The sequence below is a fragment of the Annulohypoxylon truncatum genome, assembly GCF_022578515.1.
Source record: "Annulohypoxylon truncatum strain CBS 140777 unplaced genomic scaffold F4807scaffold_1, whole genome shotgun sequence".
Lineage (NCBI taxonomy): Eukaryota > Fungi > Ascomycota > Sordariomycetes > Xylariales > Hypoxylaceae > Annulohypoxylon > Annulohypoxylon truncatum.
The window spans coordinates 107,296-128,257 of NW_025953787.1; the positions used below are offsets into that span (position 1 = coordinate 107,296).

Consider the following 20,962-nt stretch of genomic DNA (forward strand, 5'->3'; position numbering starts at 1 on the left):
TTAATTATTTTAATATTTTAAATTTTTAATTTTAAAATATATATAATTATTTTAATTATTTTAATTTAATTATTTTAATTTTATTATATTATTTATTTTTAAATTTTATATAAAACTTTATTTTCATTTATTTATTTATACGTTTTTTTTTTTTTAAAACTTTAAATGTTTTAAAAGTTAAAATTTTTAAAAAAATATTTATTTATTTATTTATTTATTTATTTATTTATTTATTTATTTATTTATTTATTTATTTATTTATTTATTTATTTATTTATTTAAAATTTATTAAAATTATTTTTAAAAATTTTAAAATTTTTAAAACTTTTATTTATTAATAATATTTATTTATTAATAAAATTTAATAAATAAATATTATAATTATAATTTAAATATTATAATTATAATAAATTTAAATAAATTTATATTTTTATAATTATAAATATTATAAAAAGTTTATTTAATTTAATTAAATTTAATTTGTTTTATTTATTTTATTAATTTTAAAATTATATTTATTTTTATTAATTTTTATAATTTTTTCGTTTAAATATATTTAAAATTTTAAATAAACGATTAAATTTTTAAATATTTAAGTTTTTTTAAATATAAAAATAATTATAAACGTTTATTTAAAAAAATAATTTTTTAATAATTTTTTTATTTTTAAACGTTTATTTTTTTAAATTATAAATTAACCGTTAATTAACGGTTAATTATTTTTTACGAATTTTTATATAATATTAATAATTTTATAAAAATCCGTAAAAAATAATTAATTATTAATTAATAATTTATTTATAATAAACGTTTAAAAATAAATAAATTATTAAATAATTATAATTTTAAATAAACGTTTATATACGTTTTTATATTTAATTTAAACTTAAACGTTTAAATATTTAATCGTTTATTTAAAGCTTAAGATATACTTAAACGGGAAGGCCACGGGAGCTAACGGGAGTAGGTGTAACGTTGGGACCAACAGGTAAACAGGTAAACAGGTCAGGTCAGGTTGAATCTATTCAGGCCAAGGAGGCTTTCTACGTCTACGAAATCTACAATTGCAGTATCAACTGCAATACCTACCTACCTACCTACCTAGGGAGCCACGCAGTTGAGCCTCACAAGTAAGTGAGCACTGCTGGCAAGTCAGTCTTGGAGATCCTGGAGGTCCTGAAGTTCCTGGCGTTCCTGGAGACGATCCTGGTGGGACCTAAGTAGGTAGGTAGGTAGGTAGGTAGGTAGGTTTTTGAAGACTTCTTCAAAGACTTTGACCCTTGGAGCACTTGAAGTTTTGAAGAAGAAGAAGGAGGTGTGTAAGTAGGTGGGTGGGAGCAAAGTCTTATATAGAACTTGAAGGCAAGTAAGTAGCACAATGATATCAAAACAGTTAGACTAGAACGATTGGCATGGCTACACACACCTTAGGATCAAAGGTCCAAAGTATCAAAATGGCTACACACACCTAGATCAGGATAGACTAGGATAGATCAGGATAGATCCAAATACCAAAGTGGTTACACACACCTATTGAGGCTATTCCCAAGTAGAAACTGTTGTTGAAACTCAAACGTTTGAAGATATTTAACAATAGAATGTAAGTAATCGTTTAAGTTTATAAACGTTCGGATAAATAAATGTTAGATTAAGATAAACCATATATTTATGGTTCGAAAAATATAAACCGTAAATTAACGGTTAATTGTGTCCTGCAGGTCTTTGCTAAGAAGGTTGTGGCATTGGGTATGATTATGTAATAAGGATCTATTGAAAGCTCAGCCACAGCCAAGGGTCTAAGCCATGCTCGCATCCGTGGGAGACCCTTGTCTTTTGTCACGTCAGCTTCTGGATCGGAAAGGTTGGAACCTGTTAACAGTCAGGGGATTCTGTTCGTTAACAATATTTTGTTTCACGATGTGATGCTTGCTTTTTACTTGACAGAAATTTGTCAATTTCCTTTCGCTATTCTAATATTCCTGTCCAAGTCAACGTTCACGCATGTATTCGTCTGAATCCTCATTCCCGTCTCCATTTTGTGCCTAATGGATAGGACCTCATCGCCCTCGCTGCGATCACCAAATATGGCTCGTAGATGGGCTAGAAAGTTAGAGCGCTATTGTTGCAACTGCCTCACTTATTTTCCTCTAGCCTTTGTTTACAGCCTGAGCACTTGGGCCGTATGGGTTGTTGTTAGTATAGGAACCAGCGCAACGACGAAGCCTGGTTGGATAGGTCCGTTCCCTTTTCCTTTCCTGCATCTATTTCCACGAGCTTATGCGACAGCTGCCATAATCTCGAGGCTCGGGATAAACTGGAGCTGACGTGTACCCATAGGAACAAAATCATCCATCGGTGGCATCGTTCTTTATCTCATGCTCAACTGGTGCTATACCACCGCCGTCTTTACGAACCCGGGCAGCACAACCAGCTCTACCGGCTACTCGAGCCTGCCTACCAACAACCCTCCGCAAGCTACGTCCTTTACCGTCAAGTCCAATGGCGAAATGCGCTTCTGCAAGAAATGTCAGGCCCGGAAGCCCGACCGCGCGCATCACTGCTCCACCTGCCGTCGCTGCGTGCTCAAGATGGACCATCACTGTCCCTGGCTAGCGACTTGTATCGGATTGCGCAACCACAAGGCTTTTCTGCTGTTCCTCATCTATACCACCCTCTTCTGCTTCTACAGCTTCGCCGTCTCCGGGTCTTGGGTTTACGACGAGATGCTAACCCAGACCCAGTACAATAATACATTAATGCCAGTTAATTTTATCATGCTAGCCGTCGTCTCCGGAATTATGGGCTTGGTTGTAGGCGCCTTCACAAGCTGGCATATACTGCTCGCGAGTCGGAATCAAACAACCATCGAATGCCTCGAGAAGACCCGATACCTAAGCCCACTGCGCAAGTCAATGCAGAATCAATTTGTCGCGCAGCATAATGGCGAGGGTATCCAGCTACCGAGATACGGCCAGCAACTATTGGATATTCATGCGAATGCGCTACCAGGCGTCACGAGACCAGAGGAAGGCGAAGTCAGGACGAGCATGGACGCGAATAATGTGCCTCAGCAGCTGTCTTATGAAGATCTGGAACGCGTCCGCGCCCAGAAGCGGTACGAGGAGTACATGGACGAGCAGGATTCCGAAAAGCTGCCTAACGCTTTCGATCTCGGCGCCAAGCGGAATTTATTGCACTTATTCGGCCCCACCCCGGCGCTCTGGTTCTTCCCGATCATCAACACTACCGGGGACGGATGGAGCTGGGAAGCTAGTCCAAAGTGGATCGCTGCGCGGGATAGGATCGCGATGGAACGGAACGAGCAAAGACGGAGAGAACGAGCCGCTGGATGGGGCGACCCTGATCCTTCATTCGTCCCTATTACTACAACCGTTGCGCGACCGAGCGGAGTTGGAGTCACGAGGAATTATCTTGGAGCACCGAGCCCGAAATCACAGCAATCCGGTAGTGGTGGTCGACGAACGCCGTCCAAGGCGGACCGCATTCTAGGCCGAGACCCGGATCTATACGTTGATCAACCGGCAGGTTCGATGTCGATGCGGACTTTGAATAAGCAAGGGATGGACATCGAGAACGAGTTCGACGATAGTAGCGAGGAGGATGATGAAGAAGATCCGGAAACTAAGGCGTTGAACCTGGTCACGAACGGTGGATGGGCAAAAAGTGGTGCCAGCGGGTTACTGAAGCCATCGCCGAAGAATGGTAATACCAGACGATTCACGCCGCCGAAGACTTTCGCCAAACAACCTCACGACGAGGATGATGAGGTAGACTGAGCGAGCTAAACGGACGCTGGACCGGCCTATTGAAAGAAATGTAGTGGATAGGGAAGGGAGAGGGCGGGGGAAGGATATGGAATGGAATGGATAACTTCAACTTGGTTCTGTGCGTTCAGTTGCGGTCGGTGTTTTACTTAGGGATATATCACTGCATGGCATGGCTCGGGCGTTTGAGTTGCAACAGGGTGTACTACATGTGATTTCGAAGGCTACACTACGGTATCGTCCTCGAGGGTATTTGGTCTCGTCGTTTTCTTCAGGGCAAAAATGAATTTGTATAATGGAGTTGACCCTCCCGGCGACTAGGAAACGGGGACGTAGGAGAGTAAATGAATTACGGTGATTCCTTCATCTATCAAAAACTTGCCTCGTCATTTTGCTTTATTCTTGCAAATATTTAAGGGGGCCCCCAGCAACTGCCAGTGACGCAGAAAAATGTCAGCGTCCCTGCTGACCTCGTTCGAAGTCTTTCTGCGTCTTGATCGGGATGTAAATGCTGGTTTTCGGGGACGTTGGGTTGATTGTAACTATCTTTGTCAACGACGTCGGAGCAAATGGCGTCGTCATCTCGAGAGACGTCGCGACAGGCGAAATTGGTGTGGGCGTAGGTGGCGTTGCGGACGTAATGGCGGCGGTTGTGTTGTTGTGAATCGATGGTGTTGCCTGTGATTGCGTATCGGGGACCCCATGCTTCATTTTGAGATCCCGTATCAAAATTTCATGTCCGTGGAAGCAAAGTCTATCGCGGCCTTCGCCTCCTTTTGGTACTGCTTTCTCGGCGTCTCATGGCCGGGCATATTGACGGGGACCTCCATGCTGCTCAGTATGGTTCTAGGCTTGAACCCGAGCACCACCTCGTTCGGCGACCTTCCCAACACAGACGACAGTGCGTTGTTTATGTCATGTTGGAGAGGGAATGAGTGAGACCCATGGCAAATCCTCTCGAGGAAGAAAAGTCTTCTTATATCTAAACTACCTTCCAGCTATTCATACGTCTGAATCATGTGCTGTCATCGCTACTTCCTTCTTCCTGACTACTTCCGTCCTCTTCATCCCGCAATACGTAGTCGTGGATGCCGACGTGATCCATAGTATGTTGCCTCGGGTCGGTGAGGTATGCCGCGCAGCAAGATCTCATGAATTCCGTGGTCCAGCCCTTGAAGGGAATCGCACGTAGCTAGCTATGAATGCTCTCTGAGTATATTTGTCCTCATCATCCCGCAGTCGAAAAGATACTTTTAGGGTACCCGAACCCCCGGTTCTGGTGAACCTCCAAGGCAACGTGAACTTCCGCTACGACCATCTCCTCGACCTGGGTTAACTGCGGCGGCTCTGGCGACACCTCGCCGAAGTCTATATCGTTGCGTGCGGAGCAGAAGGGCATCCAGGAGGGATCGTCCCTTTAGAATGCCACTGTAGTCGATCCTTGGCTATGGTTACTGATTTTGCAATGACTTCTGAACCGACCCCCGCTTGTGCGTAAGGGTGTAACCTGCCCTTCGTTTCATAAGATTATGTCGTTGTCCTCATTGTTCGTATAACACCGTCCATTCATTGCGCTTCTTTTGTTCCCGTCCTTCTTTCCTTGAAACTGAGTATGGATGCCTCTCTTAGGCTGCTGCTGATGATTCAAGAGTTCTAGTACTATACTCTAGCTATCTCCCCGGCTTTCAAAGAGAAAGAAACCACGTCTCGTGGTTATGCCGGCGGGCTCCCTAACTCCATCTGTCGTTCTAGCTGAGCCTTCGTCGGAAGTACGACTTATTCCACATCTCTTCATCTGTTCCGTGAAACTCGGGGGCAAGCATGTCTCGCAGTTGTTGGGTATATCCTTCATTGTTGTCTGACCATCTCCAGTTCCGCGCCAGATATGTATGCAGCAAGGGAGCAAGGGTTTGTCTGAGCGATCGCACGGTCGACAACTGTTCAATCAAAGCTGATCTTTCTTCTTTAACAGCTCAAAAGCTAATGCCTCTGATGCTCCCCATCTCCATGGGACGTTTCCCTGTAGCCTTGTCAAGGTATGCGACGTCTTTTGGAGGGAGACGGAGGATCGGCTGTGGTATCGGATGATGCCGCTTCTGGAGGTATGGGAATGACATCGACATCATCTCGAAAAGATACCTTAGGCTTTGGTGGCTTTGTCACATGTAGGTGACGATTACGGAGAATCTGCATGGCTGTAAAGATATTCCAAGTACGCGTGTTACCCAGGCGAGACAGGCTACCTAGAGTTCTGTCGCTTGGTACTTGGTATTCCACCTCGGCTCTTGTGAGCACTTTGCTCGTCTATGGATCGGTCTGACTGAATCGGCCACCAGTAGACTGCCGTCCTATCCCTAATCGCTGTGGAACCCCCTTTCCCTGGATGCGTTTTTTGGTCCCAACATATTTCAGGGACAGAGCCTTTAATCGCCAGCTTTTTGTCAGGAGCAGCGGAGCACCCTATATTGTCTCCTGAAAATGGAGTGGTCCTCGAGTCACAGAATTGCCTAGGTGATAGATCTGATGGCCTACCTCGGCGAGTTGAGAACTTAGTTAAAGGGCATAGTAGATATTTGCTTAGTCGTATTGTAGAACACATGATCGGTGATCTCCTCGATCACACCAAATTTCGCGTTCCTCGGAATCAGTATTTCCTCATCGATTATTCATGAGCCTGACCCGTCGACCGTGAACCCAAGCAGAGTAATCGCTGGAAAACCCAAAAACGACTTTTTTGGTGACAACGTCAACCCAATATCTACGCATCGTTGAAACAACCTTCTTTTGTAAGTGTTGGCGGTTGTACGGGTCGGAGCCTTGAGGCACTTTGCAAAGTTGCGATATATGTACGATTTTGTGGATTCTCCACGACGACGGAATATTTATCTCGTATGCTAAATCGAGAAATATGTTTCCGGTACTCAGTGACGCGGTGGGATGTGTCCCCTCGCGAGTAGGTATGCAATCGCCATGCGCCTGTCTTTCACAAGGGTGACTGAGGGATCGAGGTATATTTCAATTATCATTTGAGATAATTAACTGGAGTAGGTTGGTAGACCCAGACAATGTGTTTTGCGAATAGGGGAAGGAATTTATGTCCACGTCTCGTGTGCAGTTCTTATAGCTACAGGAGAAGATTATTATTGTAGTTAATGAGCTAATGTACTTGGTGATAGACTGATCACTTCTACATTATCGTTTGCACACAAAGCATATAATATGCTCACGTCAAGCGGAAGCTACGATTATGGCAACTCTCGTCCTACTTCTTCTTGCTGTACTGTAAGTCGTCCGTTCTTTATATACTCTAAGAGAACTAGAGCAAATTTGAGCATGTTAACTTCCTAGGTAGTGATGATGTACTTATATATGACTCTAAGTACCTCAGGTGATGTTCTTAGAGGCCCCGACAACTTCCAAGTTTTCTTGCTCGTTTACACTAGGTAGTACCTCTACCAAGAGTGATATACAACCTTGAAGTTCAATATACGCTGTTACTCCTGATTAGGGGAAACATGTGCCTCATCTAGCGGATATTGGCAATTACGTAACCAGGAACCTACTAGGTACACAAAATGTCCTGGTATTTGCCACAAACACGTGGACGTGTGTTCATTGTGACTAAAGGTCTCTCTACATGAGAATATAGAAGCCTGGTTGGAACTTGTCGTTTTCCGTACTCATCCTCCACATCCCGAATGAGCCGGCCTCTCTGAGCAATTGCCAAGCACCTACCTTCGTTAACCGAGTAGATACCCGTGAGGGTTTTGCGCATGTTCTACGTGCGATTTTTGTCCGAGCAAGCCGGGCGGAATCCTCGTTATCCTAGTTGATGCAGGTCGACTTGAAGTCTGTTGGAGTAGCAAGCTATCAATTTCAAGGGGTAGTGAGAGGGAAGGGCGTGGTGTTGGCAGGGTTCTCCTATACTTACCTAGCTAGGAAACTTGGGTAGAAAAAGTCTGACGGCGGAAAAGAGCCAAGACATGTATGTGTATCTATCAATAGACTCGTGTCGTCTGAGTTACTAATCGACCATTTCACATCTGGGTATCTATACCTGAATTTGGAGTCTCTGACTCCAATCGCCAAGTCGACCCTGTTGGCCATAACGATGACGCCGATCCAACACCTTGGAAAAGGGGTTATATTGACGAATAGTAGGTGCTTGCTAGACCATCTGTTAAACGTCAGATATGGAAACCGTGAGCCACGTACCTCGACTTACGCTCTAGGAACATATTTTCGCTCATGATCACCATGCCCGTCCCTCCATCGGCAGGGCCACCGGGTGTCTTTGATTGGAAGCCATCATGGATCGACAGGCGGGTTGTTGAGATTCGTGCCGCCTGTGCCACCGGAGAGTTTTCGCGCAGGATTATGCCGTGCGTAGATGGCTCACGCTTATTAACATCATCCCGACAACTTCTTTGGCAAGTCGGCCAACTTTTGAAGCCAGTTGGAAAAAAGCAAAAAGGAAGGGTATTTGGAGAGTCGCAGGGGCCTCCAAATCCCGAGTTTCAACCCATACCATGGACTGACAACCGCCGGTAGCGAAAATTGCACGAGTTACCGTACCAGAAGAACGCGGAAACGAGCAAGAAAGAGGCTTGCATATACGTACGTAGTATGTATAATACCCTGAGGTACTTTATGTGCGAGCTAGGTTTCCCAAGTTAGGTATTTGGCTCATTCCATGACCACGGTCAAAAGTTCCCGGTTTTTGTCAACTTACGTGCATTCTTCAGCCCCCGAGGATCGCCTTACCCGTACCCATAGTTAATGCCGTGGAGTGCAGTTCCTCCAGCCGGGGATAGGACTTCGAAAGTAACGCCGATGCGAAGCGACAGCGGGACGGGATGGGGTCACGATCAGGATCAAGGTCAAGGTCAAGGTCAGGGGGAGATCAGGGCATCAAATACCTACCAACCAAACCCTTTTTATGCAGCTCATTTTCGCACATGTAGATTGTCATCCCGCGAAAAGCAAAAGCCGCATACTAGAGTAGGTATGTATGTGCTACCGACGGCCGATCGATCATGCAGCTTCTTCCACTGAGGAAACAGCTCCAACAGCCCAGCCAGCCAGCCAGCCACGGGACGCAATAGCGCGAACTGTTGTGAACCATTGCCGCCCCCCATCTAATACTCTCGAGGGGCGCTCGTTTAAACTTCTACCCCCGCGTCCCAAGCGCTCACGTCATCCTCGCCAACGCCAGGGGAGAAAGTGAGAGTATGGCAAGGGGAGCTGGTTCGGGTGAGGATGCGTAGGGGAAGAAGAAGAAGGAGGGGGTCATGGAGGGAACAAGCGAAGGAAGAAAAACTTGGGACGCATCAACCGGGCTGCAGGACCCGACAGCATGGTACGGTAGCTCACGGGGGTCTTGCAGGACTGGGACCGTGCGCCATTGGCTCGCCCGCCTGTTCGTAAGCGGCTCGTCATCACGCAACCCGCATGCGCAGCCCTGGCCCTGTCTATCCAGTGGGATGGGACGAGGGGGGGCAACAAAACGGGGGGAGGCCCGTAAGCCCGCGTCCCCTACCCAATGAGGTAAGGGAGTCAGGCTCGTTTGGGTAAGAAGGAATGTGATGAGAGCGCAGCGCAGTAGGTTCTTGCATTGCATAAAGCAGAAGCAGAAGCAGAAGCAAGCAGCAACTGCACCACTAGCAGCGACAGCGTCACTAAGCACCAGCACCGCCAGCCAGGCGCAGCTTTGCTGCATGGTGTGTAGGTAAGTAGGTACATAGACAAGTACCTATGGAGAGAGGTCTTTTTGGGTTGGGTTGCAGCCAAGCACGGTTCTTTTCTTTTACTTTTTCTTTACCCCTTGTCTCTCTCGTGCTCGCTTCCACTGGTATGGGATTTCATCCGGGTGCTAAAAGGTGCTAGGTAGGTTGTCAAAAGCTGAAGTCGCCAAAACGCCATTTATTTCCCGTTTTGCCTTCGGCCCCTGTCGACCCCATCCTTAACCACCCTTTCCCACGTTAGGCAGTATAATACGATGCAGATATGTAATCTGTAATCCGTCGCCGCCCAAAGTTACCTAGGTGAATAAGGCGGCCGACCGTAATCGTTCCGTTCTGAGTATCGTACACACCCACTTCACCCACTGCCAACGCCTATTCCGCACCTAGCCCGCACCATCCGTATCTTCCTACAGGGGCGGTGAGTAAGGCCTGGTTTCCCTAAACAGCTGTCCTCGAAGCCTCTGGGCGTCAGCAACTGGAAGGCTGAGCTGACGGTGGACTTACTGACTTACCGTATCGAGGGCGCTCCCCCGGCAATAACGCCGCCGGTACGTGTTAATTCGCGCCTCGACTAAACGAAGACGCCTACGCGTCATGCAATCCCGCTGAAAACAGCTAGGGCAGGATGCGTTGCCTTGCTTTTTTCCTTATGGGCGGAATCATAACTGCCGTGAGCAAATTGGTATTAATAATATCCCGCAGTTCGGGCGGCCTGCCTAGTATGGCGGATATACATATAGGGCTACCTCGACGTCAGATCATATCATGTCGATGGAAGCTACCAGGTTTGCGATCGACACGAGACGGTGCGTTATGGTTTATGTCCTGGGTTACATGTCAGACCAGAGGTTGCATACATATGTAGGCGTGTCTATACATACCTAATACACCTACATACATGCCTACCATGCCTACCATGCCACACGCGTTTGCTAGGTCCCCGGCATGGGGTTCGCCCGAAAGGGAAATAAATCAGGTCAGAGGCTGAACGCGGGAACAGCTACTCCGTACAGTAGCAATCATTCCCGAACGCCCGAATCCGAGTTCACCAAATCCACCGTCTCGGCAAGCCGGCCGCTTATGCTCGTGTTTCTGTTTTGGGCCGTCGGTTACAATTAGATAAGCAGCCATGCCTGAAGCTCTAATACGATCTATCGATTCTAATTGGGCGGTCAGCAGTGAGTAAGCAACACAATACCTATTACATAGTCGGCCTTGCTTGGTGATATGTCGATAATTAGCTATCATATATGAAACATGATGGGACGACAGAAGCAGTTAGGTCACCAAGAACAATAAAGACACGTAAGGGAAAACAATAATAAGGCTTTGTGTAATGCGGAATCGCTATTGGATTCAGTACTAGTGTGCAGCGTGAGCCACCAGGTCTTGTTTATCCGAGTTCATGCAAATGCGAGCCGACATGCCTATGCTAGTAAAAGAAGAACCTGCTGGAGGAGAAATGGTGTGTCGAAGTGAAAATTTTGATGCATATCGTCGAGATATCAAGAACCGCCCGCCACCGAACCCCAACCGTATGCGAGCCCAGTGATGATTTTTATGACTTTCACCCGAATCTGATCCTCCTTGTGCTGCTGCTCAATTGCGGCCCTGCGCCTCCAGCTTGCACCTTAAGTCCTGCTCGAAAAAGCGAATGCAAATGTGAAAAGCCCAATAAATGCTTTGAATAATGTCCTCATCGCTAGGAAATTCGTGATATAACCCCCTTGCCAGTAAACACCGTAGCCCCAAATGCCACCATCCCATGAAAACAAATGAGATGATTTTTTTGTCATTTCCCAAATCTATCAATGTTTCCCTTCAACACCAATGATATGCCTTTCTTGCCGTTTGTGCCTCCGATGTGTTGCTCATAGGGAGCACAGAGAGCGAACGATTGGTATCGGATGCCCTCGAATAAAAAAATAAAATAAAATAAAAATGCATGAAAACAATCCGTAAATAAATCGCTTATGGCCGTGCTGCGCCGTCTCCCTTTTGATAATGTGATCCGATGGGGGTATTCGCTACAGGTTCAAACCAGGTGGGAAAATCATCGCGGCTCGACTGTTAACTCAAATAAAAGATGTACTGGTACAGGGCGACTCGTCATAGAATCCGAGTGAATACTGGCGTACGAATTATATAAAGGGATGTTGCGATGAGTCGGAATAGCCACCATCGACACTGCTCTTTTCAAAGCTTGACTTAGTGCTATTGGCGGATGATCTGTTGAATACATTCCGGCTGATGTTCTTCAACTTGCCAACGGCCTCGCCGCCATTATTTTCACGGGCCTTTGGTACGTAAACACTGGTGATCGGGTCGACTTTAATGTGACAAAACAAGGTTGAGAATAGATACTGGTCACCATTGGAATCCAGTAATGGCAAGGTTCGATAGCCCTGCTTCAGACCATTGAGCTTGGCCATGTAGGTCGCGATGGTGGTATTTCGACCGGTGTTTTCTCCGTCGCTGGAAAGCTTGACACTGAATCTGACAAAGACCAGCTCCGGGTGCTTGGTAGTGACGACAAATTTGGCATTGTGGTTGAACTCGGGGTTGAAGCCATTCTCTTTCACGACGGGCGTGGCCGCCTTAAGAGGAGTATCCGTAAGAATGGAGACACCGGCCATGCTGTCATGCTTGTCTCGTTTATCGTTAGTGTGGAAGATTTCGATCTCGACGTACGGATCCAGGGTGCGGTTAGAAGGCAAGGACGACGGGCGTATGAGTTGTTGCGCGGAGATAACATTGATGTGGAAGGACATGTTTTGACGTTCCAGTTTGCCGATAGCCTCTATGGGCAAGCCGTCGGGGAGTATTCGGATCTCACGCATCGACTCTGGCTTTAGCACATACCCTGACTGGTCGGTGCCTCCGTCGAACATAGCTTGATTTAGCTGCATGCCGAGGTCAAAAGTCTGCCAATTGAGCGCAGCCATTTGTACGCCTCTCCGCCAGTACATCATAGGGTTGAAATTGTCAGAAGATAGACGGGAGTATTGGGGATACACGCGCATCATGTAACGCATATTATGACGGGACAAGGCCAGTTTCGAATCCGATGCTTTGGAGTGCTTCCTAAATGTACCTTCCATAAAGGACAAAATATGGTTGCTCTTCTTGCATTCAGCCGATTCGAAACCGTGAAACTTGACACCGCTACAATAGACACCGAGCTCGCCCAATTTCTTGACTATTTTGCTTGTCCGTCGCTTCCCTCGCTTCTCTTCTTCGCTATCGCATTCGCTCGTGCTGCTGCTGACCGTATCGTGTACCTGGCCTTCATTAATAGTGTCTACGCGCTCGCCTACTACGCCACGACGAGGAGGTCTGGGTGTGGGACCTAGTAGTGGGCTTGACAAGTACCGAGCCGGGATAGGAGCATTATCGGAAGAGACTGGCTTCGAGAAGGGAGATGTCAGGCTATTCCCGCGTCGACGACCCGTTGTAGGTTCTCCGCCAGTGCGCTGCGGCTCGTGGGTTTGATGCGTACCCTTTACCTTGATGAGGATCCGGTCCTTGAGTTCCGAAGGCGTCGGAAGCGTTGTTGAGGATGGGTCCAATGGCTCCGTAACTAGACGAGAGCCGAATATGTCCCTCATGATTTCTGCCATGACTTCTTGTTGCGCAGCACCGCAATGGACCTCAAGCGAAACCCAAAGTGGGAAACGACTGGCGACAAAGGCGTACTTGTTGACAGTGTTGATGACCTCGCGGAATGAGATAGCATTCGTCATGGCATATCCGTGCTTAACTATCGGCTGACCGTCTGACCCATCCCAACAGTCAATCTCGACACTACGACAACCTCGGACAAGAGTCGAAATGTAGCCTTCGATGGAGGCAACGTCTGCGATTTGACGGCCGACAAGGTAAGTGTTATGCGAGCTAGAGATGAAGTATTCGTTGAAAGGTCGGTCGAGCGAGTACTCGGTAGGCGACGCACGTACAAGCGGGCAATTGTCCTTCGACGTAAGATAGGCTACAAGCGCGTGCTCGTTCATCGTGATCGAGTCCTTATCGAGGCGCTGAAAGGACGTATCCATTCCGTGCTTCCCACCCCGACGAGCATAACGAATAAACTTATTCTCCCATAGGGAGAGGTTGCTCTCGACGTCTTCGCCTTGTTCATCTCGTAAGAACCGCACGAATTCAGGAAAAGCAATACCCCTCTCCGGCTCCGAAGCGAAGTTGAGATACACCTTTCGAATGTCTTCTCTGCGTTTCATCTCACGGACGAATACCTGGAATTCGGAGAAATTTAGCCGGCCGGATCTGGTCTGGTCAGCAATATTGAACTTCGCACGGAGCTCCTTTTGGGCCATGTGGATGTGAAGATTCCGGCAAACACGTTCGACGCCGGGGAAATCCATCTTCTCTTCGCCAGGGGAGTGCTGACGGTTCTCGAACTGTTTAGTCATCTCGCCGTTCCAGTATCCACGGATAGCGCTATCGTTGAACGCCATCAGCGAAGCCATATGTACCTCTCGATGCTTCGATATCGTGTCTAGGGCATTAACCCAGTGTGCGAATGTCTCTTCATCCTCGGCAACCAAGTGCATTGTCTTGCTCCTTGACTTGTCAGGCACAGCATAGAAGATAGTGAAGAAGCGGCCTTCCTCCGATTCGGGAATTCCGTAGTCGATACGATACTGGCGGATGTCGGAACCTATCCTAACTTCCTTGATATCGTCGATGTAAATGCATTTGGTTGAACGACCCTTCTCCCAAGTGACTTTGCCGGCATCGGCCTCGAGGATGAAGAGCAAGCGCTTCGATTTCTTCTTCTTGGATATCTTATGTAGATAAGTCCCCTTTACCAATGCCATTGGAACAACTGGCCCGGTAGGGACATCCACAAATGATGCAGATGCCAATGACGGAGCAGCGCTGCCCGAAGAAAAATCTCGGGCCATACTCTCCGCGCCGTAAATAGAGCTAAGCTCGTTCATCTCGTCAGGATGGAACTCGTCGTCGGAATCCGTTAGCAGGACGGTCTCCGCCGCAGGTGCCGTGTTGGTGCTATCACTCCTGCGTCGAAGGATTCCTGGACCTACGCTTCCTTCCCGGCTCAGAGGAGCTGCTGCCGACTGGCGCCGAGTCCTGCTGGCAAACTTCGTCGCCCGGTTAGAGAGCCGTCTAATTAAACCCTTCCCCGAGGAGTGGCTGTTGTTCAAGGCCTCGGCCATGGAACCACCAGTTGTCGAGGGATTGGTGGGGTTAGTCGGGCCGCAGCCAGGCTTGTAACTGAGAAGGGGGTCGCCAAGGTGGAAAGGCGGAGGAGGAGGGAACTGTTCGGCTTCATGACTTTGGCTACGATAAGGATCCGGCGAAGGTTGAATAGAGCTGCTTGTGTTGGTTAACACCGCATGATCAGGGGACATGATGGGAGAATCATGCTGGGAAGAGCCAGATGCCGCGGTGGAAGCACTTATGGCTGAGGTAGGCATCGAAGTGGGTTGCGCGGTGACATGGGTAGTCTGAGTCTGAACTTGACTTGGGCGTGGCCGCCGCAATAGAGTACCCTGGGCGGCCATGATCGGTGTACTAGAAGAAGGATGCCGGGATTCGATGCTGGTGTGGGAAGGGTTGGTGTTGTTGGGGGTTGCAGTCATGATATATATGGTCGAAAAGGGGGGGCAAGATGTTGCCCGTTGCCCACGCGTGAATCGTCGTTAGTACGTGTAGTACAAGCAATATATGAGACAACGTCTATATGAGGAGGGCTGAGCTTGTGGGCCTCATTTTTCCGGATATGTCTTTCATAGAGGCACGTCCCAGCGGTAGGGGAGGATTGGGGGAGGGGGGGAGTGAGCGTAAGTAGACAGGTAGACGAATTTACGTTGTACGGGACCGTGAACCGTGGGCCGTGAAGCTTGGGACGGGGTGGTGAGAATGTATACACCGGGGAAGGCTAATTATTAAAATTCGAGGCCAAACTCGAGGCTGCAGGACCCTCGACGCCTTCCCACGATGTATGTATATGTAGATTGCGGACCGGAACGCAAGGATGCGCCCGAGTAGATGTAGTATTAGTATAAGAAAGTACAGGCCTGTCACTGGTACGGCCTTCTGACACAGGTACGTCGAGGTACGGGGCCTACAGATCCAGCCAGCTGCCCTCGGTGCGCGTGCTGTGCTATGGGCTTGCCCTAGGTGGTAGACCAGGACGTGAACAGGGCGGGTATGGGGGACTGATGTTGCAATAGCTCACGGTAAAAATGGTGAGGTGGCAGGCCGCATGCAGGTCGCTGATTTGGGTTATTCCTAAGTTGGGGGAGATGGGATTTTCCTCAAGCGTCAGATTTTCGAAGTGAGATAGTGTCTCCTCGAGGGATTGATATTGATCTGGTCCAGCCCCTGCAAGTTTCACTAAGACGGGGAACCTCTCTTATTGTTCCCTTCCAGCTTGCGATTGACTTGGAATCAAAAGGTTTGGAAGAGATATATAAGTTTATATATATCTCGCGTAATAGGATATGGCCTCTCTGAAAATCCTAGTCGCCTAAGTTGGGCTTCTTCTGGCGGGTAACTTGTCCAGAAAAAAAATCGTCTTGCTGTTCGTTCCTTAGGAGTAAAAGGTGGACCCCCTGCCGTGTATGGTGATGACTCCCTCTTGCTTCCTCTTAGTAATTTTTTTTTGCGCCGGTGGTACAACAGAAACGTGCGTTATGACGTCCAGCAAAACGAAACAGCGGTCCAGTGAGGCTCAGCAGCTAAGAAAAAGTGCAGCAGGATGGCTGGCAGAAATGCAAGCGTCCAGTGAGTTGCTACCTAGGTACGCTTGGTACGCTGGGTAGGCTACAAAGAGAAGACCGCGTTATCCCTTGTGCGACGTGAATCCTTATGTATGGGCACTCGGGAAAGTATCCAGGTAAGATTCAAGGTACTGAATTTTCTATGCGAGTGACAGTGAAGTGAATTGCGAAGGTAAGGCGGTTCGTTTAAGTGTGTGAATTGGACTGGCCAGACGGACGATATTTGAATTGTTCGACAAGGGAGAAGGACGAATAAAACATAAACTATAAAATAAAATATAATAATAAAATAATAATAATACCAAACTTTTTTTTTTTTTACCTCCTACAATTTGATGAGGTGTACAGCTAAATATTCTGCTTGCCCTTCTTCGTCAGGTGGAGGAGAGATGGGGTCGGGAAATTATTAAGTGACGGAGCGGAAAGGAAGGGATTAAGCATGGCAGAGACAGGGAAGGGGTCAGAAAAGAATACAGGAAGTACAGGTAGGCGGTCCCCTAAAATAAAAAAAAGAGTACGTACTGTGCCTGCCCTATTCCCAGTTCAAATGTTCACCTGGGCGAGATACCTAAGATAAATACATCTTAATGTGTCTACCTAACTTGCACGTACGTACCGTACCTACCGCACTTACCTTTAAGTGCCCGGGTACTGGGATGCTAAGTCGCTAGGTTGGTAGGTGCTTTGGTTGCTTTGGTGCTTGGATGCTTTAGATGCTTGGGTACTTCCAGTAGGTGTGCTTTAGTCTAGTGCATTTCTAGTGCTGAGCAATTGAAGGGGAACATCGAAGCGGGGGCTAATTGCAATTGGCAATGATACATAATACTAGGTACATACACAATGGATACATACATACGTACATACATACATACATACATGCGTACATCCACACATCCATACGTTCATAGTAGGACTTTCCACCTCCATTTCTCATCAGAACCTAACTTACCTTAGTTTTCGTTAGGGGATCATTTAGGTTGGCGTTATGGTATCGTAATTCTGGGTCTGGTACAGTAAGATACGGGGCAGTTCTGTTGGTTGGTAGGCAGCTTTCCACCAGAATTAGAACGTGCATGTATAGATGTACCTCTATCCTATCCCGTCGAAAAGTTGTTATTGTACGTACCGATGGTATCCACCGTCTACCATCAATGGCAAGCACATCGATGGGGGGTGGTCTTGGACTTGGATTGGAACTGCTGGGACGAGGAAACCCGAAAAGTCAATCAACTGTGATAATGTGGGACCTTCCATAACATCTGAAGTTAATTATTATCATCATCATTTATTCCATTAGCGGGATGAACATTAAGTAGGTGCATGTGGTTATGTGTAATGTTATGTCTGAAGGTACGTATATATACCTTCGTAGGTACATAATTACATGCCTATTATGGATTCGGGAGTCTGATAAGTGAATGCATACATGCAATGCACGTGTGTAATTATATTTAAAGCTCCATCATTTAATGATGGATTTCTTTTTGTTTTCCCGATGATCATGTGAATGCTAATAACGTACATATACAAAAGGTCTGAGCATCTGAATAGGTACGCGAAAGAATATAACACAATCACACAAGCATGTTGTGACTTTCTTATTAAAGCAATCCAGGGGAAAAGGGGAAAAGGCACCCATTGCGTGATGGTTGCTGGATGCTGGGCTTTGATGGGTTTGTGCAACACTTGAACTTTAGACTGATGTGCGATGTACGATGTACGATGGTACAAGACATCCATATCCCAATCTCATCCCAACCTGTCCTATCCCAGACTTGGAATGGAGTCAGGTGGTCTCCCGTTATGTGTCTACAAGCCTCGAGGACAATGGGAAAATAAAAAAGATTTCAGGCACACACGTTTAATCGGTTCTTTGTCAATGAAACTCAACATTATCAAGCAAGCTCAACCAAACCTTACCTATTAATAAAAGACTTTGCCAAGCACAATGGACAAAAAAAGAAAGGAATTGATCCCGAGTACCTTACTTGGCTTAAAGCTTAAGTGATACTACCAAGACCTGTATGTCTGAGACAATAGAACTCGAGAGCCTTTTCCCCAACGAACTTCAAATGTTCAAGCCGCATTGGATTCATTGGGTGCATACCATACGGACCTAAGTATGTGCTCACATACTCCATATGGGATATCTAGGTACTTGGGGCTTCAGGGCTGTAGATGCTGTATGTGATACTAGCGTGATGTCAATGAAGCAAGAAAACAGAGGCTTCGTGAGGGATTGATAGTCATAACCCTATTGTGATGAGCAATTCCACAGCTGATTTTCAAAGATGAAACAAACCTCTCGATGTGGATTCCTAGAAGCGGTCATGAGACTCGGGACGAAAAATCGACGGCACGCTGGGCGTCTAAGTGAGGGAACGGATGCCAATGCTCTGTCTCTATATCATCACTCTATCCATCTTATCACCAATTGAAAACTAGGAGGAATAAGGATTTGACCACTGCCCGTTGACCGTTACCCGTCGCCCATTGCCCATCGCTCTCATGGGCAGGGCTAGAAAGGGAAAAAAAATTTGACGGAATGTCTTTCTTCTGTCGGTAAACTCTCCATGTAAAGGAACGGACCAAAGGGCCAGAAAAGATGATGACGCTACTACGGAATAGGTAATTAAAAGTTGACTCCAGCTGGACTAGGACCGCTAATAGCTAGGCTGCTAGGGCCAGGATAGGGCAGAAAAAGACAGGGCGCAAAGGTGGGTGCTGAGCCAGGTGGCAGATGTGGTGGTCCCATAACTACATCATCGACCATCTAAGCCTGATCCACGCCCGGCTTCCCCAAGATGAGAAAAAAAGAAAAAAAAGAGCAGCGACAGGCATTATTTCGGACAGGGGTCCGGGGTGGTACCAAAGACCTGGGTGGGAGGAGGAGAGGAGAAAAAAATTAAGATAAAATGAAATCAAAACGTTCGGTTACCTGGTTACTTGGTTACCTCCCTAAGCGCTTCGGCTATATTAGATACCTTAGACTTATGTACAGTACTTCTAATGCACGTTGCACTTATATGTACTTTGTACCATTTGTGACACACATGCCTAGGTAGGTACCTAGGTAGGCATTGCTTGTGCTAATAGTGCTTGCTCCCTTTTTCTTCACATTTCGGTACTGGTAATTCCATTATTCTGTTGATTAACGAATTCTATTGGAAGCCGATCTGGTACGGGACGTTCAGATTCTGTTTCAGCTCTTCTTGGCTTTGAACTGATCTTACGTAGAAGCTACTGTGCGAGCCTAAGTCACAAGTGAAAGGAGAACCGAGAACAATTACAAAGATTAAACTCGAAGGAAAAAAAGAGAAAATAGAAAAAAAAAAATCGGAAAATGATAGCCAATCAATGGGTGTTAGGGGGTGTCAGGGGGTATCAGGGGTTTACAAAACAAGGCTCTCATCAACCTTATTATGGATGTATCTTCGGTAGGTATGCATCTTATTTAGATAATTAAGATTTCCAAACTTTTCCTAAAAGAACAAAAAAAGAAAAGCACCAGGTAGTTAAAACGGTTCAAGGTTGTTTTTCGGCAGTCGGAATGTCAACCTAAAGCCAGTCAATTGAAACCTTGGGGGCTGCCAATGCTAGGTACTAGGTAGCCAATTCTGCAAGACATTCGATGATGCGCACCGCTACCAACTCTAACCAAAAAGAAACCCACTCAAATCAAGATATCTAGATTAACCTTGGTTATATGTAGGTAGGTATGTATGCGTATCGTGGGGGGAAAGCTGAGAGTTGATAGTTTAACCGTTTGTCTTTTTTTTCTCGTCTCTGGTTTGCTGCGAGACGCTTCACACACAAATCGAAATCGAAGGAATAGGGATTGTGCGTCCATCCTTTTCCGATTCCCGGTGTACTGATCGATGATGGGGAACTGGAAACACACCACGAACGGCCAGGACAACACACATGCGCACATTCGCCGACGACGATCCCTCTAGCAAACCAATACAATTTCACTCTATTCGAATCCGGCTACTAATACAACTAATACAACTAATCCACCGGTGGTACTCTTTCTATATCCCAACTAATCTAGCTATCCAACCGGCCTCTCCCTCGTTGTGTGATCCTGTCATGGCGATAATAAAACGTTGCCTGACTTTTCCTGGCCAGTCATAACATCTGGACGACCCAAGACGCAACCTACCATTACACGCCGACCTTGCATGGCCCCATGCCGTCAACCCCCGTACTTGTAGATCTCGCCATGTCGTAGGACGGCGGTGCTAAACCTCCGTCCAACAGCAGCACGCCCCGCGGCTCCGCGAGCCCTTTTCCCTCAGTCTGTGCCTCGCGCGTCTTGAAACCATCCTCCTGGCCTAACGACATCCTTTCGAACGTTGGGCGAAGTGCCCGGCTACTCTGGTTATACACTCGCCATATAGCTCCATTACCATTTATTTCGCTTCTCGGCGGAGTTTTTTACCCGGCTAGAGTGAGCACCTGACCCCGATCGGACGGACTGATGCTTAAAACTTACGATGGTGCTCACCGCTTCCAGGAGCGTGTCGTTATTAGATTGATGACGATACTGATACTGGCAGACTGGGTATCTGCACTGATACCATAATATTATCCTCGACGGTGTATTAATAATACCACCGGCATTAGGGGGGCCCTTTTCCTTGCAAGGACATTCCAACTTCGGAAA

General features: G+C 46.8%; 4 protein-coding genes across 4 annotated transcripts; 1 reads left to right on the plus strand and 3 right to left on the minus strand.

Annotated features, from left to right (window-relative positions):
• Positions 1–2,084: 2,084 nt before the first annotated feature.
• F4807DRAFT_449204 (palmitoyltransferase PFA3) lies at positions 2,085–3,797 on the plus strand (the record flags this gene model as incomplete). The annotated part of the gene is made up of 2 exons (XM_047999994.1): positions 2,085–2,235; positions 2,338–3,797. The coding sequence occupies 2 exons, from the start codon at positions 2,085–2,087 to the stop codon at positions 3,795–3,797; spliced, it is 1,611 nt and encodes a 536-aa protein (XP_047859058.1).
• Positions 3,798–8,692: 4,895 nt separating this feature from the next.
• On the minus strand, positions 8,693–9,840 carry F4807DRAFT_466133 (uncharacterized protein). Its single transcript, XM_048002352.1, has one exon. The coding sequence runs from the start codon at positions 9,502–9,504 to the stop codon at positions 8,977–8,979; it is 528 nt and encodes a 175-aa protein (XP_047859059.1). The 5' UTR covers positions 9,505–9,840; the 3' UTR covers positions 8,693–8,976.
• Positions 9,841–11,670: 1,830 nt separating this feature from the next.
• F4807DRAFT_449205 (PLC-like phosphodiesterase) lies at positions 11,671–14,724 on the minus strand (the record flags this gene model as incomplete). The annotated part of the gene is made up of 1 exon (XM_047999995.1): positions 11,671–14,724. The coding sequence occupies one exon, from the start codon at positions 14,722–14,724 to the stop codon at positions 11,671–11,673; it is 3,054 nt and encodes a 1,017-aa protein (XP_047859060.1).
• A 5,186-nt stretch (positions 14,725–19,910) lies between these two features.
• Positions 19,911–20,343, minus strand: F4807DRAFT_1218 (uncharacterized protein). The gene has a single exon (XM_047992899.1). It carries the CDS (start codon positions 20,225–20,227, stop codon positions 19,967–19,969), a length of 261 nt encoding a protein of 86 aa, XP_047859061.1. The 5' UTR covers positions 20,228–20,343; the 3' UTR covers positions 19,911–19,966.
• Positions 20,344–20,962: the final 619 nt, after the last annotated feature.